The sequence below is a fragment of the Asparagus officinalis genome, chromosome 4 (genome assembly GCF_001876935.1).
Source record: "Asparagus officinalis chromosome 4, Aspof.V1, whole genome shotgun sequence".
NCBI lineage: Eukaryota > Viridiplantae > Streptophyta > Magnoliopsida > Asparagales > Asparagaceae > Asparagus > Asparagus officinalis.
Window position 1 is genome coordinate 42,062,571 of NC_033797.1, and position 20,417 is coordinate 42,082,987.

Consider the following 20,417-nt stretch of genomic DNA (forward strand, 5'->3'; position numbering starts at 1 on the left):
TCTCAATTTCAAATTGATTTTCTTTATGACTGGAGCATTGCAGCCCTACCTAAGCATAAAAATACCCTTTCTATGTTTAGTCATATTCAATCTCATATGATCAGTTAGTACTATGAAACAGGTAATGGTTAACATCTTCAACTACCAACTATATCGACACGTTGAGACTCCTGGATGGAAGCTCGGTTGGGCTTGGAGTGGCGAAGAAGTAATTTGGGACATTAGAGGAGCTGAGGCCACGGAGCAAGGTAACTGCTCTCGCTTTAGAGGCAATCTTCCACATTCCTGCGAGAAAAATCCATACATTGTGGATTTATTACCAGGAGCTCCTTATAGAATGCAAACACAAAATTGCTGCCGCGGTGGTGTATTATCATCAATGACTCAGGATATGACCAAATATGTGGCTTCTTTCCAAATGAATGTGGGATCTAAGGATTCTATGAGATTGATGCCTTCAAATTTCAGTCTCGCGATTCCTGGATATACTTGTAGCAATGCGTCTGTTGCTCCTCCAACGAAGTTCTTGAGCTCAAATACCCGCCATCAGAAACAAGCATTGTGTGAGTCCTAATTATGTACTTACGCAAAGCCTTGCACTTTTTCTCCATATTACTTGAGGTGCCATATATTCATAGTTTATATGGCAACTTCTCATCTCCAGTTTTCGCTAATAAGCAGTGAGCATGTAGTTTACATTAAAGTTCGCTTGTTTTCCTACTATTCGATCGGTCTAATTTCTTGGTAATCTCCATTGATTACTTGCTTCTTAATTGTTTTTGACATGCTATTAAGAATTATCGTCTTAATAATTTAGTTTTTTTTTGTATAAAATATATTTTCCCTTACTATTTTTGGACAAAAATGGTGCAGTGACATGGCAAGTGATTTGTTCCTATTCGCAGTTCAGAGAATCAGCCAAACCCTCTTGCTGTGTTTCCCTATCAACCTTCTACAATGAGACTATAGTATCATGTCCTACTTGCAGTTGCGGCTGCCAAGGACATCCAAATAGGCTCCAGTGTGCAAGGCAAGCCTATCGATGAATGCTATATTTTATCCTTAAACTTAAAAAATAAAAAATAAAAATTCAACTTCATGATGCAATTCATCGTATTTTCTCATTTATTTCAGAGATGGAAATGTACCTGAGTTCTTACAGTTACCATCAGAGCCTGTTTTGATGTGCACTCAACATATGTGCCCCATACGTGTACATTGGCATGTGAAAACGAGCTATAAGCAGTATTGGAGGGTTAAAATGACTGTAACCAACTTCGACTTATTTAAGAACTATAGCGATTGGAATCTGGTGATACGCCATCCTAACCTCCAGAGCTTAACACAAATATTCAGCTTCAACTACAAACCTCTGATTCAGTATGGCAACATCAGTGAGTACTCCACTCTTTCACCTTTTCACTTCCAAGCATATGTGCCATAATTTTTGGTCTTCTTTTCTTTATCGACGCTGTAACAAAATATTCTAGTGCACTTTTATGCTACTTATATGACAAAATTGTTTGTAGAAAAGGACTATGGAAGAAAAAAAAATGAAAATACCTCTTAATCTGAAAAAGAAAAAAAAAATCATCCTTTTATTCTTTTTGTTATTTCCATTAAATTTTTAGGCCTGACAGGCATTATCGCTTTTTTCGTCATGTTTTTGACATGTGACGTGCTAGATTTGAGAGTGTTGCTTTAGGGGGTTAAAGTGAACAATCTTCAACAGGTTTAGCAGAAGTTCCGGGGGTTTCGTGGAATTTAAATAGTTAAGGGGCCGACTTATCTCAAACAGCCCAACCTGAGGAAATCTGCGAAATTTACCCTTAAAATGTTGGGACAAACCCGGGGCCTAATAGAGCAGGGTCGCAGCAATAGTAGAGCAAAAGTAGAGATAAAATGTTGGACACACAGATTTACGTGGTTCGGCACTTGATTGCCTACGTCCACGGGCAAGGATAGAAGAATTCACTATGAGGAAAAAACTCTGGAGTTACAAACTCTCTCTTTACAAGGAGAAACTCTCTCTATTTTTTTCTCTCTCACTCTTCTTATATAAGAAGTAGTTTCTGGGATGAAATTTTCTTAAGGATTTGGAGCCCTATTTATAGTTTTTAGAAAAACACTATGCACAATAAAATATTAATATTTTACTGTAGCTGTGGGGTCCGCACTTTTGTTTTCTTCTCAAATTTTCAACATATGTGGCTGTGCACTTTCGGTGGGTTTGGAATATTAGGCACCTGACAATCTCCCACTTGAAGATTTGATTGAGCATCAATCATATCTTCACACCATTCTTTCTATCTTGCCATCTTCATGTTGCTTACGTCTCCATCAGACCACAAGAGGATCGACACCAAATAAATTTGTCAGTACTGACTGCTTTGGTCAAAAAATCTGCTAGGTTGTCTTTGGTGTGAATTTTCTGCATATCCACTGTTCCTTCTTCCACTTTCTCACGAACGAAGTGATACTGAACTCGAATGTGCTTGGTCTTTGAATGAAAGGCTGGATTTCTTGCCAAATGCAAAGCACTCTGACTGTCACAAAATAAAGATATCTTCTTTTGTTCATAGCCGAGTTCCTCCAGCACCATCTTCAACCACATCGCTTCTTTACTAGCTTGTGTAGCTGCTACATACTCTGCTTCTGTTGTTGAAGTAGCCACAACTGACTGCAGTTTTGAAACCCAGCTTACAGCTCCGCCAGCAAGTGCAAACACATAACCTGTGGTGGATTTGCTATTATCACGATCACCTGCATAATCAGAATCAACATATCCACTGACAATAAAATCAGATCCCCCATAACATAATGCAACATTTGAGGTTCCTTGAATGTATCTTAGAACCCTCTTTACAGCATTCCAATGCTCTTTACCAGGATTCGCCATGTATCGACTAACCACTCCCACTGCTTGTGCAATGTCTGGTCTTGTACAAATCATCGCGAACATTAAGCTTCCCACTGCTGATGCATACGGCACTCGAGACATCTCCATCCTCTCTTCTTCACTGCTAGGACTCATACTGGAGGATAACTTGAAATTAACAGGAAGTGGGGTAGAAATTGACTTACAATCTTGCATGTTAAAGCGTCGCAAGATTTTCTTCAAATAGTTCTTCTAAGAAAGCCAAATCTTCCTATTAATTCTGTCTCGGTAAATTTGCATCCCTAGAATCTTGTTTGCAGATCCTAAATCCTTCATTTCAAATTCCCTAGCCAACTGAGCCTTTAATTCTTGGATACGATCTTTGTTGGGGCCAGCAACCAACATGTCGTCAACATACAACAATAAGATAACAAAGTTATTTTCACCAAACCTCTTGAAATATGCACAAGGGTCTGAATTAAGTCTGTTGTATCCAAGGCTCATGATGAATGAATCAAATCTCTTGTACCAACACCTCGGCGCCTGCTTTAGACCGTACAGAGATTTGTTCAATCTGCAAACCAAGTTCTCTTTTTCTTTTTCTTCAAAACCTTCTGGTTGGAGCATGTAAATTTCTTCTTCAAGATCTCCATGAAGAAATGCTGTTTTCACATCTAGCTGCTCTAGATGTAAGTCAAATATAGCGCTCATAGTCAGGACTATTCGGACTGTTGTTAGTCGCACTACAGGAGAAAATATTTCATTAAAATCAATACCTTTTTTCTGAGCATATCCTTTTACCACCAATCTAGCACGATATCGCTCCACTTGATCATCGCCATTTCGCTTGATCTTGTAGACCCATTTGTTTCCAATGGTCTTTCTTCCTTGTGGCAGTGACACAAGTTCCCAAGTCTTGTTCTTATGGAGAGCTTCAATTTCTTCCTGCAATGCTGCCATCCACAAAGATGCATCTGTGCCATTTATAGCTTCATGAAAAGTTGATGGCTCTCCATCTTCTGTTAGAAGACAGTATGCAACATTACTCTCCGTAATATACTCCGAGTGCCAAGTCGGTGGTCTTCTCTCACGAGTTGACCTTCGAACTTCTGGAGCCTCGGCCTCGACTGGTTCTTGTACATCATGCTCCGGTGTCGCTTCAGAAGAATTCGGATTATCTTCTACCTGAACAGCTACAGTCTCTGAGTCCTTCCTCGAACTGCTTTCTTTCTCTTCACTTTGTAGTTGGTTCTCTACAAAGATAACATCTCTGCTGATGATAACCTTGCGGGTAGTGGGATCCCACAGGCGATACCCCTTTACTCCATCAGCATACCCCAAGAATATGCATTTTCTGGATTTTGAATCCAGCTTTGTAATTTCTTGGGCATTGTACATTACGTACACTGGACTTCCAAATATATGGAGGTTGGAATAATCAGCTGGCTTGCCAGTCCACATCTCCATCGGCGTCTTCAATTGTATTGCAGTTGATGGAGATCGATTCACCACATAACAGGCGGTTTTTACTGCTTCCGCCCAAAAGACTTTTTCCAGATTTGCAGTAGCCAACATAGCTCTTGTTCTTTCCAACAGAGTTCTGTTCATCCGCTCCGCCACTCCATTTTGTTGAGGAGTATAAGCCGTACTGAATTGTCTTTTGATGCCTTCATGCTTGCAGAATGCTAGGAATTCACCGTCTGTGTATTCTCCTCCATTATCTGACCTTAAGCACTTGATCTTCTTCTCAGATTCAAGCTCGACCCGCGCTTTGTAGGCTTTAAAGACTGAGAACACATCCGCCTTCTTCTTGATAGGATACACCCAACATCTCCTGGAGTAATCATCAATAAAGGACACAAAGTACTTTGCTCCTCCTAAGGATGTAACTGGTGCTTGCCATACATCAGAATGAACCAGTTCCAGAATAGCCTTGCTTCTAGAACTCGATGTGTTGAACTTCAGTCGATGCTGCTTGCTTGTAACACAATGCTCGCAAAATGGAAGAGCTACCGAATTAAGTCCAGGAAGCAGTTTCTGATCGGAGAGAACCTTCAAGCCTCGTTCTGACATGTGGCCTAGCTTGCGATGCCACATCATGGTTTGTTCTTCTCCACGGCTGGTTGATGCCACACATGAATCAGCTTCCTGCAGAGTCTCTCCCTTGAGCATGTACAGATTTGCAGCTACCTTTTCTCCTTTTATTACCACAAGCGCCCCTCTAACAATCTTCATGACTCCATTTTCTATATGAGTCTTGCACCCGAGCTCATCTAATTGTCCCAAAGACAATAGATTCTTCTTCAAGCCCTTCACATGTCGCACATCTTGAATGGTGCGTATTATACCATCAAACATTTTGATTTTGATAGTACCAATACCACAAATCTCTAAGGCATGATCATTCCCCATGAATACAGATCCTCCTGAGATAGGTTCATATTTGTGAAACCAATCTCTCCGAGAGGTCATGTGCCAAGAGGCTGCTGAATCTAGAAGCCAGACATCAGCAAACTTCTTTCTGCCTTCATCAACAGTGGTTGCTCCACTGAATAGAATTTCACCATCCTCTGACGTGCTGACAACACATCCTTGGGATGTTGATGGCTCTGAAGACTTTTTATCTCCACTCTTCTTGTTGTGCCAACACTCCGATTTGACGTGCCCTCTTTTGCCACAGTTGTAGCATTTGATATCCTTCTTACTTCGTGATTTCGATCTACCATGGGCATGACTCCCACTGGAGCCACGTTTTGTTGATCTTCCTCTCGTCACCGACAAGGCCTCCGCTTGCTGCGAACTTGTCTGTCTGTCTTCCTTGTTCTTGCGCCGATTTTCTTCCTCCAGAACAGCGGCTGCAACATCGTCGAAGACTAGATTGTCCGTGAGGACGTTGTTCGTCAGGTTGATGATGAGTTGATCATACGAGTCAGGTAGACTCTGAAGTAGAAGTTCTGCACGTTCATTCGCACCAACTGTATATCCCAACGTTGTGAGTTGGGAGAACAGTGTGTTTAGGGTGTTGATGTGGTCGGTCATCGATGTAGATTCCGCCATCCTCAGAGTGTAAAGTCTCCTTTTTAAGAAGATTTTATTGTGCATGGATTTCGCCTCATATAGCTTTGTTAGAGTATCCCAGATCTCCTTTGCTGTCTTCTTCTCCTCTATGCTTGACAGCACCCCGTCTGCTAATGCCAGATGGAGATTTGCAATAGCATTTTCGTCCATCTCGTTCCACTTCTTATCATCTGTGATGTCGTCCGGCCTTGCACCAATGGCCGCCAGACAATTATCTTTTCTCAAGATAGCCTTTATCTTCAACTTCCACAGTGAGAAATTCCTCCCGTCGAATTTCTCGATCTTGAACTTCGCCGCCATTGCTTCTACCACGAATAGTAACTTCTTACTATTTCACGTAAACAGTAACTGTATTTATGAACAGTAACCGTATCTGTGAATAGTACCGTACTTGTGAATAGTACCGTATTTTTGAACAGTACCGTACTCGTGAACAGTACCCGTCACCTCCAAAGGGTAAGTGATAACCTAACTTATTTTCTGATGTGGAGGATCCACCTTTGGTGGCAGCCACAGAGCATACGATAAGTAGATATATACAAGTACCCTAAGTTGGCTCTGATACCACTTGTTGGGACAAACCCGGGGCCTAATAGAGCAGGGTCGCAGCAATAGTAGAGCAAAAGTAGAGATAAAATGTTGGACACACAGATTTACGTGGTTCGGCACTTGATTGCCTACGTCCACGGGCAAGGATAGAAGAATTCACTATGAGGAAAAAACTCTGGAGTTACAAACTCTCTCTTTACAAGGAGAAACTCTCTCTATTTTTTTTCTCTCTCACTCTTCTTATATAAGAAGTTGTTTCTGGGATGAAATTTTCTTAAGGATTTGGAGCCCTATTTATAGTTTTTAGAAAAACACTATGCACAATAAAATATTAATATTTTACTGTAGCTGTGGGGTCCGCTCTTTTATTTTCTTCTCAAATTTTCAACATATGTGGCTGTGCACTTTCGGTGGGTTTGGAATATTAGGCACCTGACATAAAAGAATCTAATTCTTTCTTTTTTCATCCTTATTCAGATGACACAGGAATGTTTTGGGGGATAAAGTACTACAACGACTTGCTACTGCAGCAAGGAAGATCCGGGAACGTGCAGTCTGAGATGCTACTCCGCAAGGATCCTGGCGTATTTACCTTTCAGGGAGGATGGCCTTTTCCGAGGAATGTGTTGTTCAATGGACATGAATGTGTCATGCCGTCGCCAGATGCTTATCCTTCACTACCCCAGGGGAGCGTCGCAGCACCTTCACCGGATTGCAACCTCTCTTTGCGATCGACGATATTGTTTGTACTTAGTATTTTGATTTTCCATTAGGGAAAATAAAATAGATAGGCATTTTTTAAGTTGTTGGTTATGGACGTGGTTTAGTGAGGAAGTCACACAATTTTGTGTTCTTCTTCTTCTTCCTACTCGTCGTTGTCCTAGTGTTTGTAGAGTATTGTATGTAGAAGGAAGACTAAATGGTAAGTACTAAATTTATGAAAGGGTGTTCGTTGAACTCATAAGTACTGCATCGGGGATCGTTGACACTTTGGATACAAGTAGAAAAGAAAGTCCATGAAGAGTTTGTTCAAGGAGAAGACTTTGATACAGTTTACTTTAAAAAATAGTAAAATGGAAGAAATAATGTCATTCATACTCGGTATTGAAACCGAGGCATCAACCTTCAATTATGTGCAGATGGTATTTATCTCAAAGAAGGATGCTAAAAAGCTTGGTGATTAACCTGTAATTAAATTTACGGAATTGCTTTTAGAAAATCATCATCGCCATTATTGATACCAGAGCTTCTGAAGGCTCACTCTTCCTATGGGCTCTTCAAATGATTCCCTCCTGTGTAGAAGAGTAGCCTAGAAACGAGATGAGCCGTAAATATTTCAACCATTGTTGTTTTCTTCTACCTACTGATGACAAGCATTGCTCGATGAATTGTGTTGTTCAGTTCCTTTTCCAGAATCATACTCACTATCAGCTATGCAATCCTGAACATGACATAATATGTAGAATACCTGGAAATTCAAGCAGTATGTGCTCAATTTTTCCTCAAAAATAACTTCTGTTTTGAGTAAATTTTACAAAAACTAGAAGAAGCTTAATCCATTTTGAGATAACTCCAAAAGGTTAGAAAATGTCTTTTAATCCTAAAAAGACGCTCAACTTGTAAGGTCATGTTAGAGTCGCATAAAGTCATCCGCAGACATAGAGTAATTTGTCGGTTGATTTATTACAAAAATAGAAAACCATTTCCTGGTTAAAAACCAATTCTAAACATTTCCAAATGTTTCTATGAAAAGTCTTTCAACTGTTAGTTGGACAAGAATTTAGGGATGTAAACCCTTTTCCATTTAATTCTATTGGGTGGAATCTAAGATATCAAAAACGAATCCAGAAATATTTTATTACTAATCAATTGATTTCCACTTCATTTCTCTATGAAAATCACTGAAATAGGTTTTTATCATTTTCCCAATGTTTTCAAGCTGATTGCGATCTTTTCGGATTCGATCAGCACAATTTCCTTCTTCCTCAATGCATGAAAGAGATCTCAAATTAACCTATTTCCCACATTTTGAAGCCATCCGAAAATAAGAACCGGAAAACGAAATGAAAATTGGGTTTATGGCTTAGGGGCGGAAACCATTTTCAATGTCTCTTAAAATTGCTAAAGAATCATGTCACTTGTCGGGATGTCACTTTATCGCGAACTTTCAAGAATTTTTAACATTTTAAATATGATTTCATCAATTTAGTCTCAATATCTCTCAAAGTTTTTTCTTGTTTAGAAAGTTATAGCCCAGCTGTCCAAGGTAGGGATGACAAAATTGACCCAGAACCATTTCTCCACACATACTTATCCACTAAATGACCCATCCAAACCACTTATCCAATTAAATGGGCCATAAATAGGTGTGTGTTCTTTCTATTAAAGAAAAATGGATCATAAATAGTGGGTTATTACCGCCCATTTGCGTATTTACATGGATATTCTTTCATAAACACTCTCAAAGTTTCAATAACTACAAAAAATATTTTTAAAAGTTCAAAATTATAGAAAACACCTTAAAGGTGACTAATGACCAACACACATAAAATAAAAAAATTACCAACAACCCCTTAAAAATTTGAGATTTGTAAAAAATACCCTCAAAGTTTAAATATTAAAAAAAACCTCCAGAGTTAAAAATTAAAAAAAAAACTCTCAAAACTTTCTAACCTCACAAATGACACATGAAATCATGAAATTTTCAACAACCCTCTATAATTTTAAAATTTGCAAATAACACCTTTAAAAGTTTTAGAAAATGAGAAAAACACTCTAAAGGGTTTAGAGTTATAAAAACAACCCTGAAATTTCAAAACCTAGCTAAGGTACATGAAATCCAAAAATTGCCAGCAACACACTATAAATTTATAATTTGTAAAAAAACACCCTCAAAATTTAAAAACTTATAAAAAACACACCCTCAAGAGTTCAAAATTACAAAACAATCACAAGAATTTCTAAACTTGCAAATGACACATGAAATTCTAAAAAATTTCAGCAGTTCCCTATAAATTTAAAATTTATAAATAACATCCTCATAGTTTTAAAAATTGCAAATAACAGCCCAAGGGTTTAGAATTACAAAAACCACCCCGAAATTTTAAAAATCTGCAAATGATACATAAAATCCAAAAACTACCAGAAGTCCCCTAAAAATTTATAATTTTCAAAAAACACCCTCAAATTTTAAAAATTGAAAAAAACCCTTAAAAGTTCAAAATTATATAAACCTCTCAGAATTTTCTAAACCTAGAAATTACACATAAAATTTGGAAACTGCCACCAATCCCCTATAAATTTAAAATTTGCAAAAAATACACTAAAAGTTTGAAAATTATGGAAAACACCCCCAAGTTTACAATTTATGGAACACAACCGCAGAAGATACTTGTAATTTCTATATTTATAGTGTGTTTATCTACATATTTTGAAAGTTTTTGGTGTTTTATGAAATTTTTGAAATTTTAAGTGTGTTTTTGCAAATTTTGAAACATTGAGTGTATTTTTTGCAAATTTAAATTTACAAGGGGATGTTGGAGATTTCCAAATTTCATGTGTCATTTGTAAGTTTAGAAAATTCTCAGATTTTTATATAATTTTGAACTTTTTGAGGGTGTTTTTTGTAATATTTAACATTTGAGGGTTTTTTGTAAATTATAAATTTTCTTGGGGCTGCTGTTAATTTTTAGATTTCATGTGTCATTTGTAGGTTTTAAAATTTCAGGGTGGTTTTTATAATTCAAAACCTTTTGAGGGTGTTTTTTTATTTTTTAAAACTTTGAGGGTGTTTTTTGCAATATATCTATAGGGGACTAGTGAAAATTTTCAGATTTCATGTGTTATTTGCAAGTTTAGAAAATTATAATATTGTTTCGTAATTTTGAACTCTTAAGGATTTTTTGGTAATTTTTATGTTTTGAGGGTGTTTTTTACAAATTATAAATTCTTATGGGACTGCCGATAATTTTTAGATTTTAAGTGTCATTTGTAGGTTTTAAAATTTTAGGATGGTTTTTTGTAATTCTAAACCCTTGAGGATGTTTTTCACAATTTTTAAAATTTATTTGGGTGCTATTTGCAAATTTTAAATTTATAGGGGACTACTAAAAATATCAAATTTCATGTGTCATTTGCAAGTTTAGAAAATTCTGAGGTTGTTTTGTAATTTTAAACTCTTGAGGGTATTTTTTAAAAAGTTTTTAAACTTTGAGGGTTCTTTTGTAAATTATAAATTTACATGAGCTGCTGGTAATTTTCGGATTTTATGTACCTTAGTTAGTTTTTAAAATTTCAGGGTTGTTTTTATAATTCTAAACCCCCGATGATGTTTTTCACATTTTCTAAAATATTTAAGGGTGTTTTTTATTAATTTTAAATTTATAGGCGGTTGTTGAAAGGCGGTTGTTGAAAATTTTAGGATTTCATGTATCATTTGTAAGTTTAAAAAATAAACCCTTAAAACTTTTTTATATGTAAAAGTTCAATAGCTAAATGGGTTATTGGTTCATCTATGAACCACCTATTTAATAAATGGATGGGTGAGAAGTGACCAATTTAGTAAATGTTAAATTGATCATAAATGGTAAATTGGCACAAATATGCCCACCTATTTATGACCCACCCAAAACCACACATTTGACAACCTTATCCTAGGGGAATTATTGAATGCAACTTCATTCCGAAGAGGAGTTATTTTTTGGGAAATGTTCACTAGTTTTACACTTCTATAATATAAGTTTACGTTTACTTGTTTTAGTTACTTTACTCATATTTATCATTGCAAACACTTTTCGTTCTACAGTAAAAAAGAACATTACTTTGTTCATTCAATTTAGGTGTATAATCTGTTTCACTTTGGTACCTGAAAGCTTTTGTATTGTTTGCCGTTAATGACCTATAGAATCTTTTGACACTTTGATACCCGAAGTCACCCAAAGTTCAATCCTATTTCACTTTGATACCTTCTGCTGATCTCATGCTCCGAAATAACCTCATTAGTCTACAGTATATCAACATAGAAATGAAAGAAGAAGCAAATTCCTTTACTAAATATCACTTCTTTTCAGATTCGGGAAATTTGTTTAAAAAAATAGTCAGGTTTTTTTATTTACAAACCTAAATGACAAAGAGGACGAGGAAATGGGTTAAGGGAATTAATTTTCAATAGAAGAGGATAATTGATCTAAACAAAATCACATGATACCTGTAATACCCCAACCCTTGAGAGGGTGATGTGATTAGTATTAATATATTTGATTGGAATACTCATACCACCAAGATGCATCTTTTTTTCGGGAACCCAACTCTTAGAAACTCCAAAGTTAAGCGTGCTTGGCCTGGAGAAATTCTAGGATGGGTGACCCCCTGGGAAGTTTTTCAGGGAGCGCGTGAGTGAGGACAAAACATGCTGAAAAGACATGTGGTGGTTTGTGAGACCACTCCATCAGATCTAATAGCGTACCGACTCCAGGATTCCGGGGCGGGGCGTTACAAATGGTATCAGAGCCAAACCAACCGGAATTGTGAGAGCTAAGTGCTATGCGGCACAAAGTGCTACGTCGAGAGGGCGGGAGCCACCTCTAGAATCTCACACGGATGGTACGGTCTTGGATGATATGATTTGGCACAACGAGGACGTTGTGAGTTTAAGTGGGGGAGTATGTAATACCCCAACCTTTGAGAGGGTGATTTGATTAGAATACTCATACCACCAAGATGCATCTTCTTTTCGGGAACCCAACTCTTAGAAACTCCAAAGTTAAGCGTGCTTGGCCTGGAGAAATTCTAGGATGGGTGACCCCCTGGGAAGTTTTCCAGGGAGCGCGTGAGTGAGGACAAAACGTGCTGAAAAGACATGTGGTGGTTTGTGAGGCCAGTCCATCAGATCTAATAGCGTACCGACTCCGGGATTCCGGGGCGGGGCGTTACAATACCATCTTAATAGAAAACGTAACCAAATGTAGACATGGATATCAAGGTGAAATGAGATTGAAACTTTGGGTGTGAGAGTGCCAAAGAAAGCTTTGGTGTATCAAAGTTAGTTAAAAAGTGAGTAAACTTTAGGTACTAAAATAAAATGAGCCGTGCTAATATTTCAATTTTAAGAAATTGTCCATATGCAAACAAATAATTAGACCCGACGCATGTCCAAATTCTAAACCAATTGTAACGAGTTGCATTAACAAATAAAACAAATAAATAATATTACAGCCAACCATCAAAAGCTCCCGATTATTTCTCTTGGCCTCGTTCCTCTCTTCTCTATTCCGCGGGGGTAAAAACCCCAAATCTTTTTAGGAAAAAAAAATTCCTAATTCTAAAAATTTTGCTCATTTTCCCCCCATACTAACAATTTTCTTTGATCAAGATATTTATGATCCGTTTTATTCAGCTTTTCAATTTATCTGTATCTTTTTTTATTATCAGTGTCAATTGATAATATCCTATCGCGGATTTTTTTTTTTTTTTGAATCTCTTGTCATAATAGTCGAGGTAAATCCTAAAATCTTTTACAATAATATTGAACATCCTTAGCTGATAAATAATTGTCTTCCGTGTCATACTCCTTGCAGGTTTGATTGATATTATTTATGGCGCACTCCGATCAATTCGACTAAAGATGGATAAAACTGTAAGATTTCGGGTAGGCATTTGATTCTCATGCAATGTTTTATGTTTATTCCTTTGCTGCCAAATCGAGAAGAACAATTATATAGAGTAGAATGAAATTTGAAAAAAAGGCAATCTTATTCCAATTATGTAGTCTTGGTTGGATAAGAGAAAGATGATGAAAAAGGGGGACTTTAGTTTAATAGAATACATCAAAGAGAAAATTGGATATACAAGGATGACGAGAAAACTAATGGATTTGTTGGATGAGATATATATATGCATTTGAAACAACGACATTTTATCCCTAGAATGTCATATGCCAATTTTGCTATAAAGATTGTTGAGTTAATCTATTTGCTTTTGGTGTTGAATAGTCTTGTCAAGTTTTGACTGTTTTGCTATAAAGATTAATCGTTGAATTGATCTATTTGCTTTTGGTGTTGAATACCACCCTATTAAGTTTAACCAAACCTAGATTATTTCTCTATAAAAGCAAATAACACTAAGGTCATGGGGAAAATCCTCTAAATAGATTTTTGTCAAGCCTTTAACCAGAAAGATACATCATTTATTTATGGCTGCCATTAAATGCTTGTTTCATTTCCTTTACACTTAATACCCTAAGTCGTAAAAAACAGCACTTTGATACCCTAAGTTGTAAAAAAAACTGATAATTAAATACTGTAAAAAAAACTGACACTTAAATACCCTATTATTATACCACCTTTATACTTAAATATTTCAAGTTGTAAAAAGTAGTACTTTAATATCCTAAGTTGTAAGAAAATAATACTTTAATATTCTAGGTTGTAAGAAAGCCAACATTTTAATACCCTTTTAGTTGTCAAGGCAATTTCCTAAGAATATTCCCACAGACACTAACAAAAGATACTATCGTGTCAAATTTTTACAACTTAATGTATTAATATGTTATTTTTTTACAACTTAGGGTGTTTAAATATAAAGATGGTGAAACAATACAGCTAAAACTGATATAGAAAGACATCTCGTTTTTTTAAATGATCTATCGTCGAATAATGACAGGGCCGTGTACGGTGCACAACATATTTTCATGTTTAGTTTTGATCAATGCATGCCATGTACACGTATCTTCTTCTTGTAAGCACTTAACAAGAATTTCATCGTCGCGTAGGACTAGAGAAATTAGCCTTCTTCAACTTGTTAGAGATGTTGAACTCTTAACTGGCATTGCTTTCTCCATTGAAAGCTTGCGTTACCCATGTAGATAGATTAGTGGACGTACTGACTAACTGTGTAAAATAAACTCTGTTTGCTCATATATTTCCCTACACGTGTTTGAGAGCACACGTTTGAAATCATTGACTTTTTACTTCTGCTGTTTTTTTCTCCCTCTTTCCACAGTTACACAGAAGGCAATAGCGCATACAAATAGGCTCACTGATCCCTCGCACTCTATGGATCCAGGACTGCCCCGGCAATCAAGTCCTGACCCAGAAAACCCGACCCATCCGAACCAACCGAGATCGATCTATCGAACTCGATCCGAACCCAAGAACCATACCAAGACGATGAAGATTTCTCCTCCTCCTCCTCCACCACCGACTCATCAGACGGCGACGACTTCTTCCAACTCGATCCACTCGGGTTGGCCGGCCGACACCCGCCAGCCCAATCCAACCGGCCAAATTCAATTTCGACCCGAATCGGTCAAAAGCCAAACTGAGGATCCGGGTCAGAGCCATTCCATTCCGGTACACCTCCGCTTCATCCGATCCGAAACGACGTCCTACCAGACCCGAACCGAATCCCTCCTCGGATTTCGCCCGAACCAAATCCACCAACCCAATGGAATGGAGCGTGCATCCAATGAATCCTTATTCAGCATCCAAATGGGAAATTCGAGCTTTTCGAGAGAAGAACGTGTTTCTCATGGGTAGGTCCGGGAGTTCCCTCCGGTCCACCGGATGGTTTTCAGACCCCGCCAATATCACCCATTTCCTCCCCAGTTCCTCCGACATTACCACCGATACCACCGTTGCCACCACCAATACCGCCGCCGTTTTGGAACGACTTCTTCCAACTCGATCCACTCGGGTTGGGCCGGCCGACACCCGCCAGCCCAATCCAACCGGCCAAATTCAATTTCGACCCGAATCGGTCAAAAGCCAAACTGAGGATCCGGGTCAGAGCCATTCCATTCCGGGTACACCTCCGCTTCATCCGATCCGAAACGACGTCCTACCAGACCCGAACGAATCCCCTCCTCGATTTCGCCCGAACCAAATCCACCAACCCAATGGAATGGAGCGTGGCATCAATGAATCCTTATTCAGCATCCAAATGGGAAATTCGAGCTTTTCGAGAGAAGAACGTGTTTCTCATGGGTAGGTCCGGGAGTTCCCTACCGGTCCACCGGATGGTTTTCAGACCCCGCCAATATCACCCATTTCCTCCCCAGTTCCTCCGACATTACCACCGATACCACCGGTTGCCACCACCAAACCGCCGCCCGCGTTTGCAACCACCACCCGTTTCGGTGGAAGAACCGCCGGCTACGCCAGTTTCGAGTAACCGGGTTCGGTTTGAAGGTGGGGACGGGTTGGAGGAACGCGAGGCAGCGGACGCGACCAATGCGGATGCGTCGCGCGCCGCAGTGAAGGATAGCTCTATAGACAAAGAAAAGCCGGGGCAAGAGGCGGGAAATTTCTCAGAGAGCATCTCTCGACTGTCGGATGGAAGTACCGCCAGCTTCCGGTCCTTCGCGTTTCCAATGTACGCAACTTTCTCCTCTTTTTAATTCCTCTTAACTGTACTTATTTGAACACTCTTCTAAAAAAAAAGTTTACCGGCCTGAAGAACATTCTTAGCAAATTTCTGCAAGAGTTCAAAAATGATGGCAAATACCCCTGTAAGAAATCAGGAGAGGAGGTGTACATGCAAATAATAAAATAAAACGGATGTAATGCATAGCTACATCCAAGAGCAACATCATGTTACTTTACTTTATTGTAGGAGAATCATAAACATATATTGAAACCCGAAAGACAAAGATTTTGACCATGATGATGCATTAAATGCGTGAGGTTTGGCTTAAGTGATTTTACATTCAGATTGACAGGGGATGGGGGGAGAAGTGGCTCGATGAAGGTAGAGCCGGAGCATCAAAGGATGCAGTCCCAAGCTGCACAGCCGCAGAACAGCAAACACCAAAGATTTCCGATAATGTTGTCGACGCATCAGAAGCTCCGGAAGTCACTTCCTCTGATCCTCCTGCCTCCGCTCCCCCAGCAGAGGAGGAGAAAGGGTGGTTTTCTTCGTGCTTCTCTTGTTGCTCGTTCTGTAAATAGAAGGGTAAATTATATCTAGATGGGGAAAAAAATTCTATAAATTATTTACGTTATTTAGAAATGCTAAAATACACATCTATACTAGTTATTCTCCTATAGCGATCATAACCAAAAAATAAGTTGGTGGCATGTCATGCAAATTTTCCTGCAGAATTTACTAGTCGTCTGGACATTACTCATCAAGCTGCAACAACAGAAGGAAAAAAGAGAAGCGGAACGACACATCGCAAAGAAATTCTCTTCTTCCTCAAAGCGGAGGGTCGTTGTCGAATTATGAAGAACATTGTAGATAAAATCTTCTTAACGTTAGATCAATAGACTGTTAATTTGTGTTGCATTGTGCATTTGACTTTGACAGATCTAATGACTGGCCTTTGACTAATTTTACTACTGACCATCATTCAATTGTACAGTCTAGTTCTTGAAAGAATGTGTGCTTTTACAAATCTTTTTGTTGTTCGTTACACATCCGTTAACATTTTCATAACTGTCGGCATTTGTCTATAAAATTTCATTTTTTTTATTTTTATTCTTTTTGATCCTAATCGAAAAATGATGAACAAAACGAATCATCAAGCTAGACCTGTCCATCCGGGCCGGGCCGGCCTGGTTCGGCCCGAAAATCCGGGCTCGGGCCGGGCAAAACCGGAGCCCGGACCTGGACCCGGGTACCCCGGGCTGGGCCCGGGCTCGGACCCGGGCCTAACTGGGCCGGGCTCCGGGCTGGGCCGGTTTTTTTAATTTTTTTTCTTTTCTTTTTTTTATAAAAAAATACTAAAAAATAGTTTAAAATTATTATATTTTATATAATTATGTATTAGTATATACTTACAAATTATTACGTAACTATATATTATATATACATATATTATATGTAAATATATTGTATATATTTATAAGTTATAACTTGAGAGAGAGAGAGAATCGCATAAGTAGTCATTGCCCGTTGGGCCAATGGGAAAGAAGTAGCCGTTGTAATATATTATACTTATATATACTTATATACTAAGAGAGAGAGTATACGCACGCACACATATATTATACATATATAAGCGAGAGTATACTTATATATACATATATACTAAGAGAGTGAGAGTATATATATATACACACACATATATTATACATATATAAGAGAGTGTATACTTATATATACTTATATAAGAGAGAGTATACTTATATATACATATATACTAAGAGAGAGAGTATACACACACACACACACACATATTATACATATATAAGAGAGAGTATACTTATATATACATATATACTAAGAGAGAGAGAGAGTATATATATATATATGCACACATATATTATACATATATAAGAGAGTGTATACCTATATATACTTATATAAGAGAGAGTAAACATATATAAGAGAGAGTATACTTATATATACATATATACTAAGAGAGAGAGTATATATATATATATATTATACATATATAAGATAGAGTATACTTATATATACTTATATACTAAGAAAGAGTATATATATACACACATATTATACATATATAGAAATATATTATATATACATATATTATATATATACATATTTATACATATATAAAAATATATTATATATACATATATTATACATATTATATATATTTATATATACATCGGCCCGTCCAGGCCCGGGCCGGCGGGCTTTTTGGACACCCCTACATCAAGCGAAAGAAAAAAAACATAGGAATTGATCAAATAAATAGTGCAAGAAGTCACCGGGAAAAATTAGCAATATCCCGGTATGTTAGGACCCAAGAATTTTATCCTCATTATTGAAGAACTCATTCTCGCCATAGCTTTAGTGGGGGAAAAAAACTTTTCCTATCAATAATTAGCCGACTATCTTTGGAATTATTTGTAAAAGACATGATAGAAAAAGGATAATAAGGTGAACGGAGCGTTGTATGCCCTCGAGCAATTAACATATCACTTCCAGGAAAATGATGGTGGCCTATCCTTTATCACCATGGACACATTTTTCAGTTGATAACGTAGAAAGAACGTTTTTTTTTTTTACTAGTGGCATCAGTACTAGCCTTTTTTCAGTAGTAGTACTAGGTAGGCCTTTGTGCGGGCCAGGCCAGGTCCAACCTGGGACCGTATAGGTTAGAATGGGTTGGGTCCTCCTCTCTGAGTTCAGGTCTGGGTTGGACCCAGCCTAGCCCACAACTCGCCTAGGTCAAGACAGGAAGGAACCGGCCCATGGCCCATGGGTCGTTAGTCGGCCCATGGATTTTGTTTTTTCAAATTTTTTACTTTTTTATTTTTAAACTATATTAAACTTGTATTTATATTTATAAAATTATATTTAATTTTTTTCTATTTTAAACTCTTTCCACTATCCAAATTTGTGGGCATTTTGGCATATGCTAAACAACATGCTAATCTGTCACTGGCCGCATCTAGTTTTTTTTGAAAAAAGGCCAAACCCATAAAGTATATTCTATTTTTTTTTTCTCATTTATTGGGAGGGGGTTGTTCTATTTTTGTTTCAATTATTTCTTCTTCAGTTTGTGTCTCTAGAACTTCAAACTTTGGAGATTGAGAAGTCGGAGACAGACGTTAAGGAAACTAAAGTTGAGGTAAAGACTAAGAAGAGATAGAATGTCTCGTCATGACAGAATCGAGGGGTAGCGGCCCACACGATTATTGTTATTCCATCAAAGAAAGTGAAATAGAGTATCTAGAAGTAGCATCTAGAGTGACAGTACTTGTGGTTACTGCTCAATAGGTAAAGGAATAGTACCAGTGGGATTAACTATGTAGCCGGCGGGAGCAAAACGATAGTAGAAATCGTAGGGTGCATTATGATTGGTGATTTCTACTTCCACCGCCTTTATGGGAATGGTATTAGAATGTGAGAGAGGTAATCACTTCTGCCAGTAATAGATGGGGAAGACGGAGAGCATTGTGAGGAGGATGAGTAGAGAGAGTATTGTAACGTGGATGAGTAGGGATCTATTTATAATATGAGATTTTTTTTAAGGAAACTTTGGCAGAGTGGATAAGAGAATTTTTGTAATCAGAATGATAGTATAAAAAAACGAGTTAGATAGATAGAATAAGTTGTGAGATATGAGAAAGAAATGATTCCTATTTATAGTAGAGGGACGAGGTTCACTAGCTTCGTTAAAAAAAATCCTAATGAACTGAACCCAATTCAAAATTTAAAACCAACATTGATTTCTGACTCTGAAATTGATTTGAGAAAAAGAAATAATTTTAAAAATAGATTTGACAAAAAGTTAAAGAAACAAAGAGAAATACCGAAAAAGAGTCGTTTGCCCTCTTTCTAGCGATCAGATGTCTAGTCTATGCATGTGATTGCTAAACAAAGTGAATCAACGACTCTCTCTTCTTAGGGGCTGTTTGGTTGTATGTTTTTACCATGTAAAAGGATGTAAAGTGTAAAAAAGTGGGTCCCAATGTCAGCTTTCATAACTTTCAATTGTTTGTTTGTAGTTGTGAAAATAGTGTAAAGTGATTTCATATGCTGATGTGGCTTGTAAAGTGATTTCATGAAAAAAAGACATGATTTTAGGAGAAAGCTAACATTGAAGTTAGTAAAAAATAATTCCAACCAATATGATCATTTGAGTAGGGACCACTTTTTACACTTTTCAAACAAACAATTAAAGTTTTATTTTGCAAACCAAACAGGTGTTTTATGATTCCAATGGAATCAAAAACAAACAAAGAAAAGTATAAAAGTAAAATTGATGAGGTGGACAACAACTTTCAAAGTTGTGTCATAAATACACAACTTTACCAACATCAACCAATAGCGCAGAGGAATACAAGGTGGGCCCAGCCCAACTGACAGGTGGCCATTCCTACACTGCTGTAGTTTGCATGGTCCAAGGCCTATGGGCTCGACTGGACCGAAGGATGCCAATAGGCCATACTGTAGCCCAATCTTTCCTGGTGGCAGCAGGTCAGCATCCCAACTGGCA

The 20,417-nt window shown here is 37.7% G+C and overlaps 1 protein-coding gene across 1 annotated transcript in view; it reads left to right on the top strand.

Moving 5' to 3' along the window:
• The window catches only part of LOC109838570 (COBRA-like protein 7), a 9,840-nt gene extending 2,348 nt beyond the window's left edge, over positions 1-7,492 (top strand). The window contains exons 3-7 of the mRNA XM_020407007.1: positions 122-248; positions 324-563; positions 874-1,030; positions 1,135-1,394; positions 6,983-7,492. Of these exons, the coding sequence (XP_020262596.1) occupies positions 122-248; positions 324-563; positions 874-1,030; positions 1,135-1,394; positions 6,983-7,278 (1,080 nt within the window). The 3' untranslated portion in view covers positions 7,279-7,492. The remainder of the gene's footprint in view (positions 1-121; positions 249-323; positions 564-873; positions 1,031-1,134; positions 1,395-6,982) is intronic.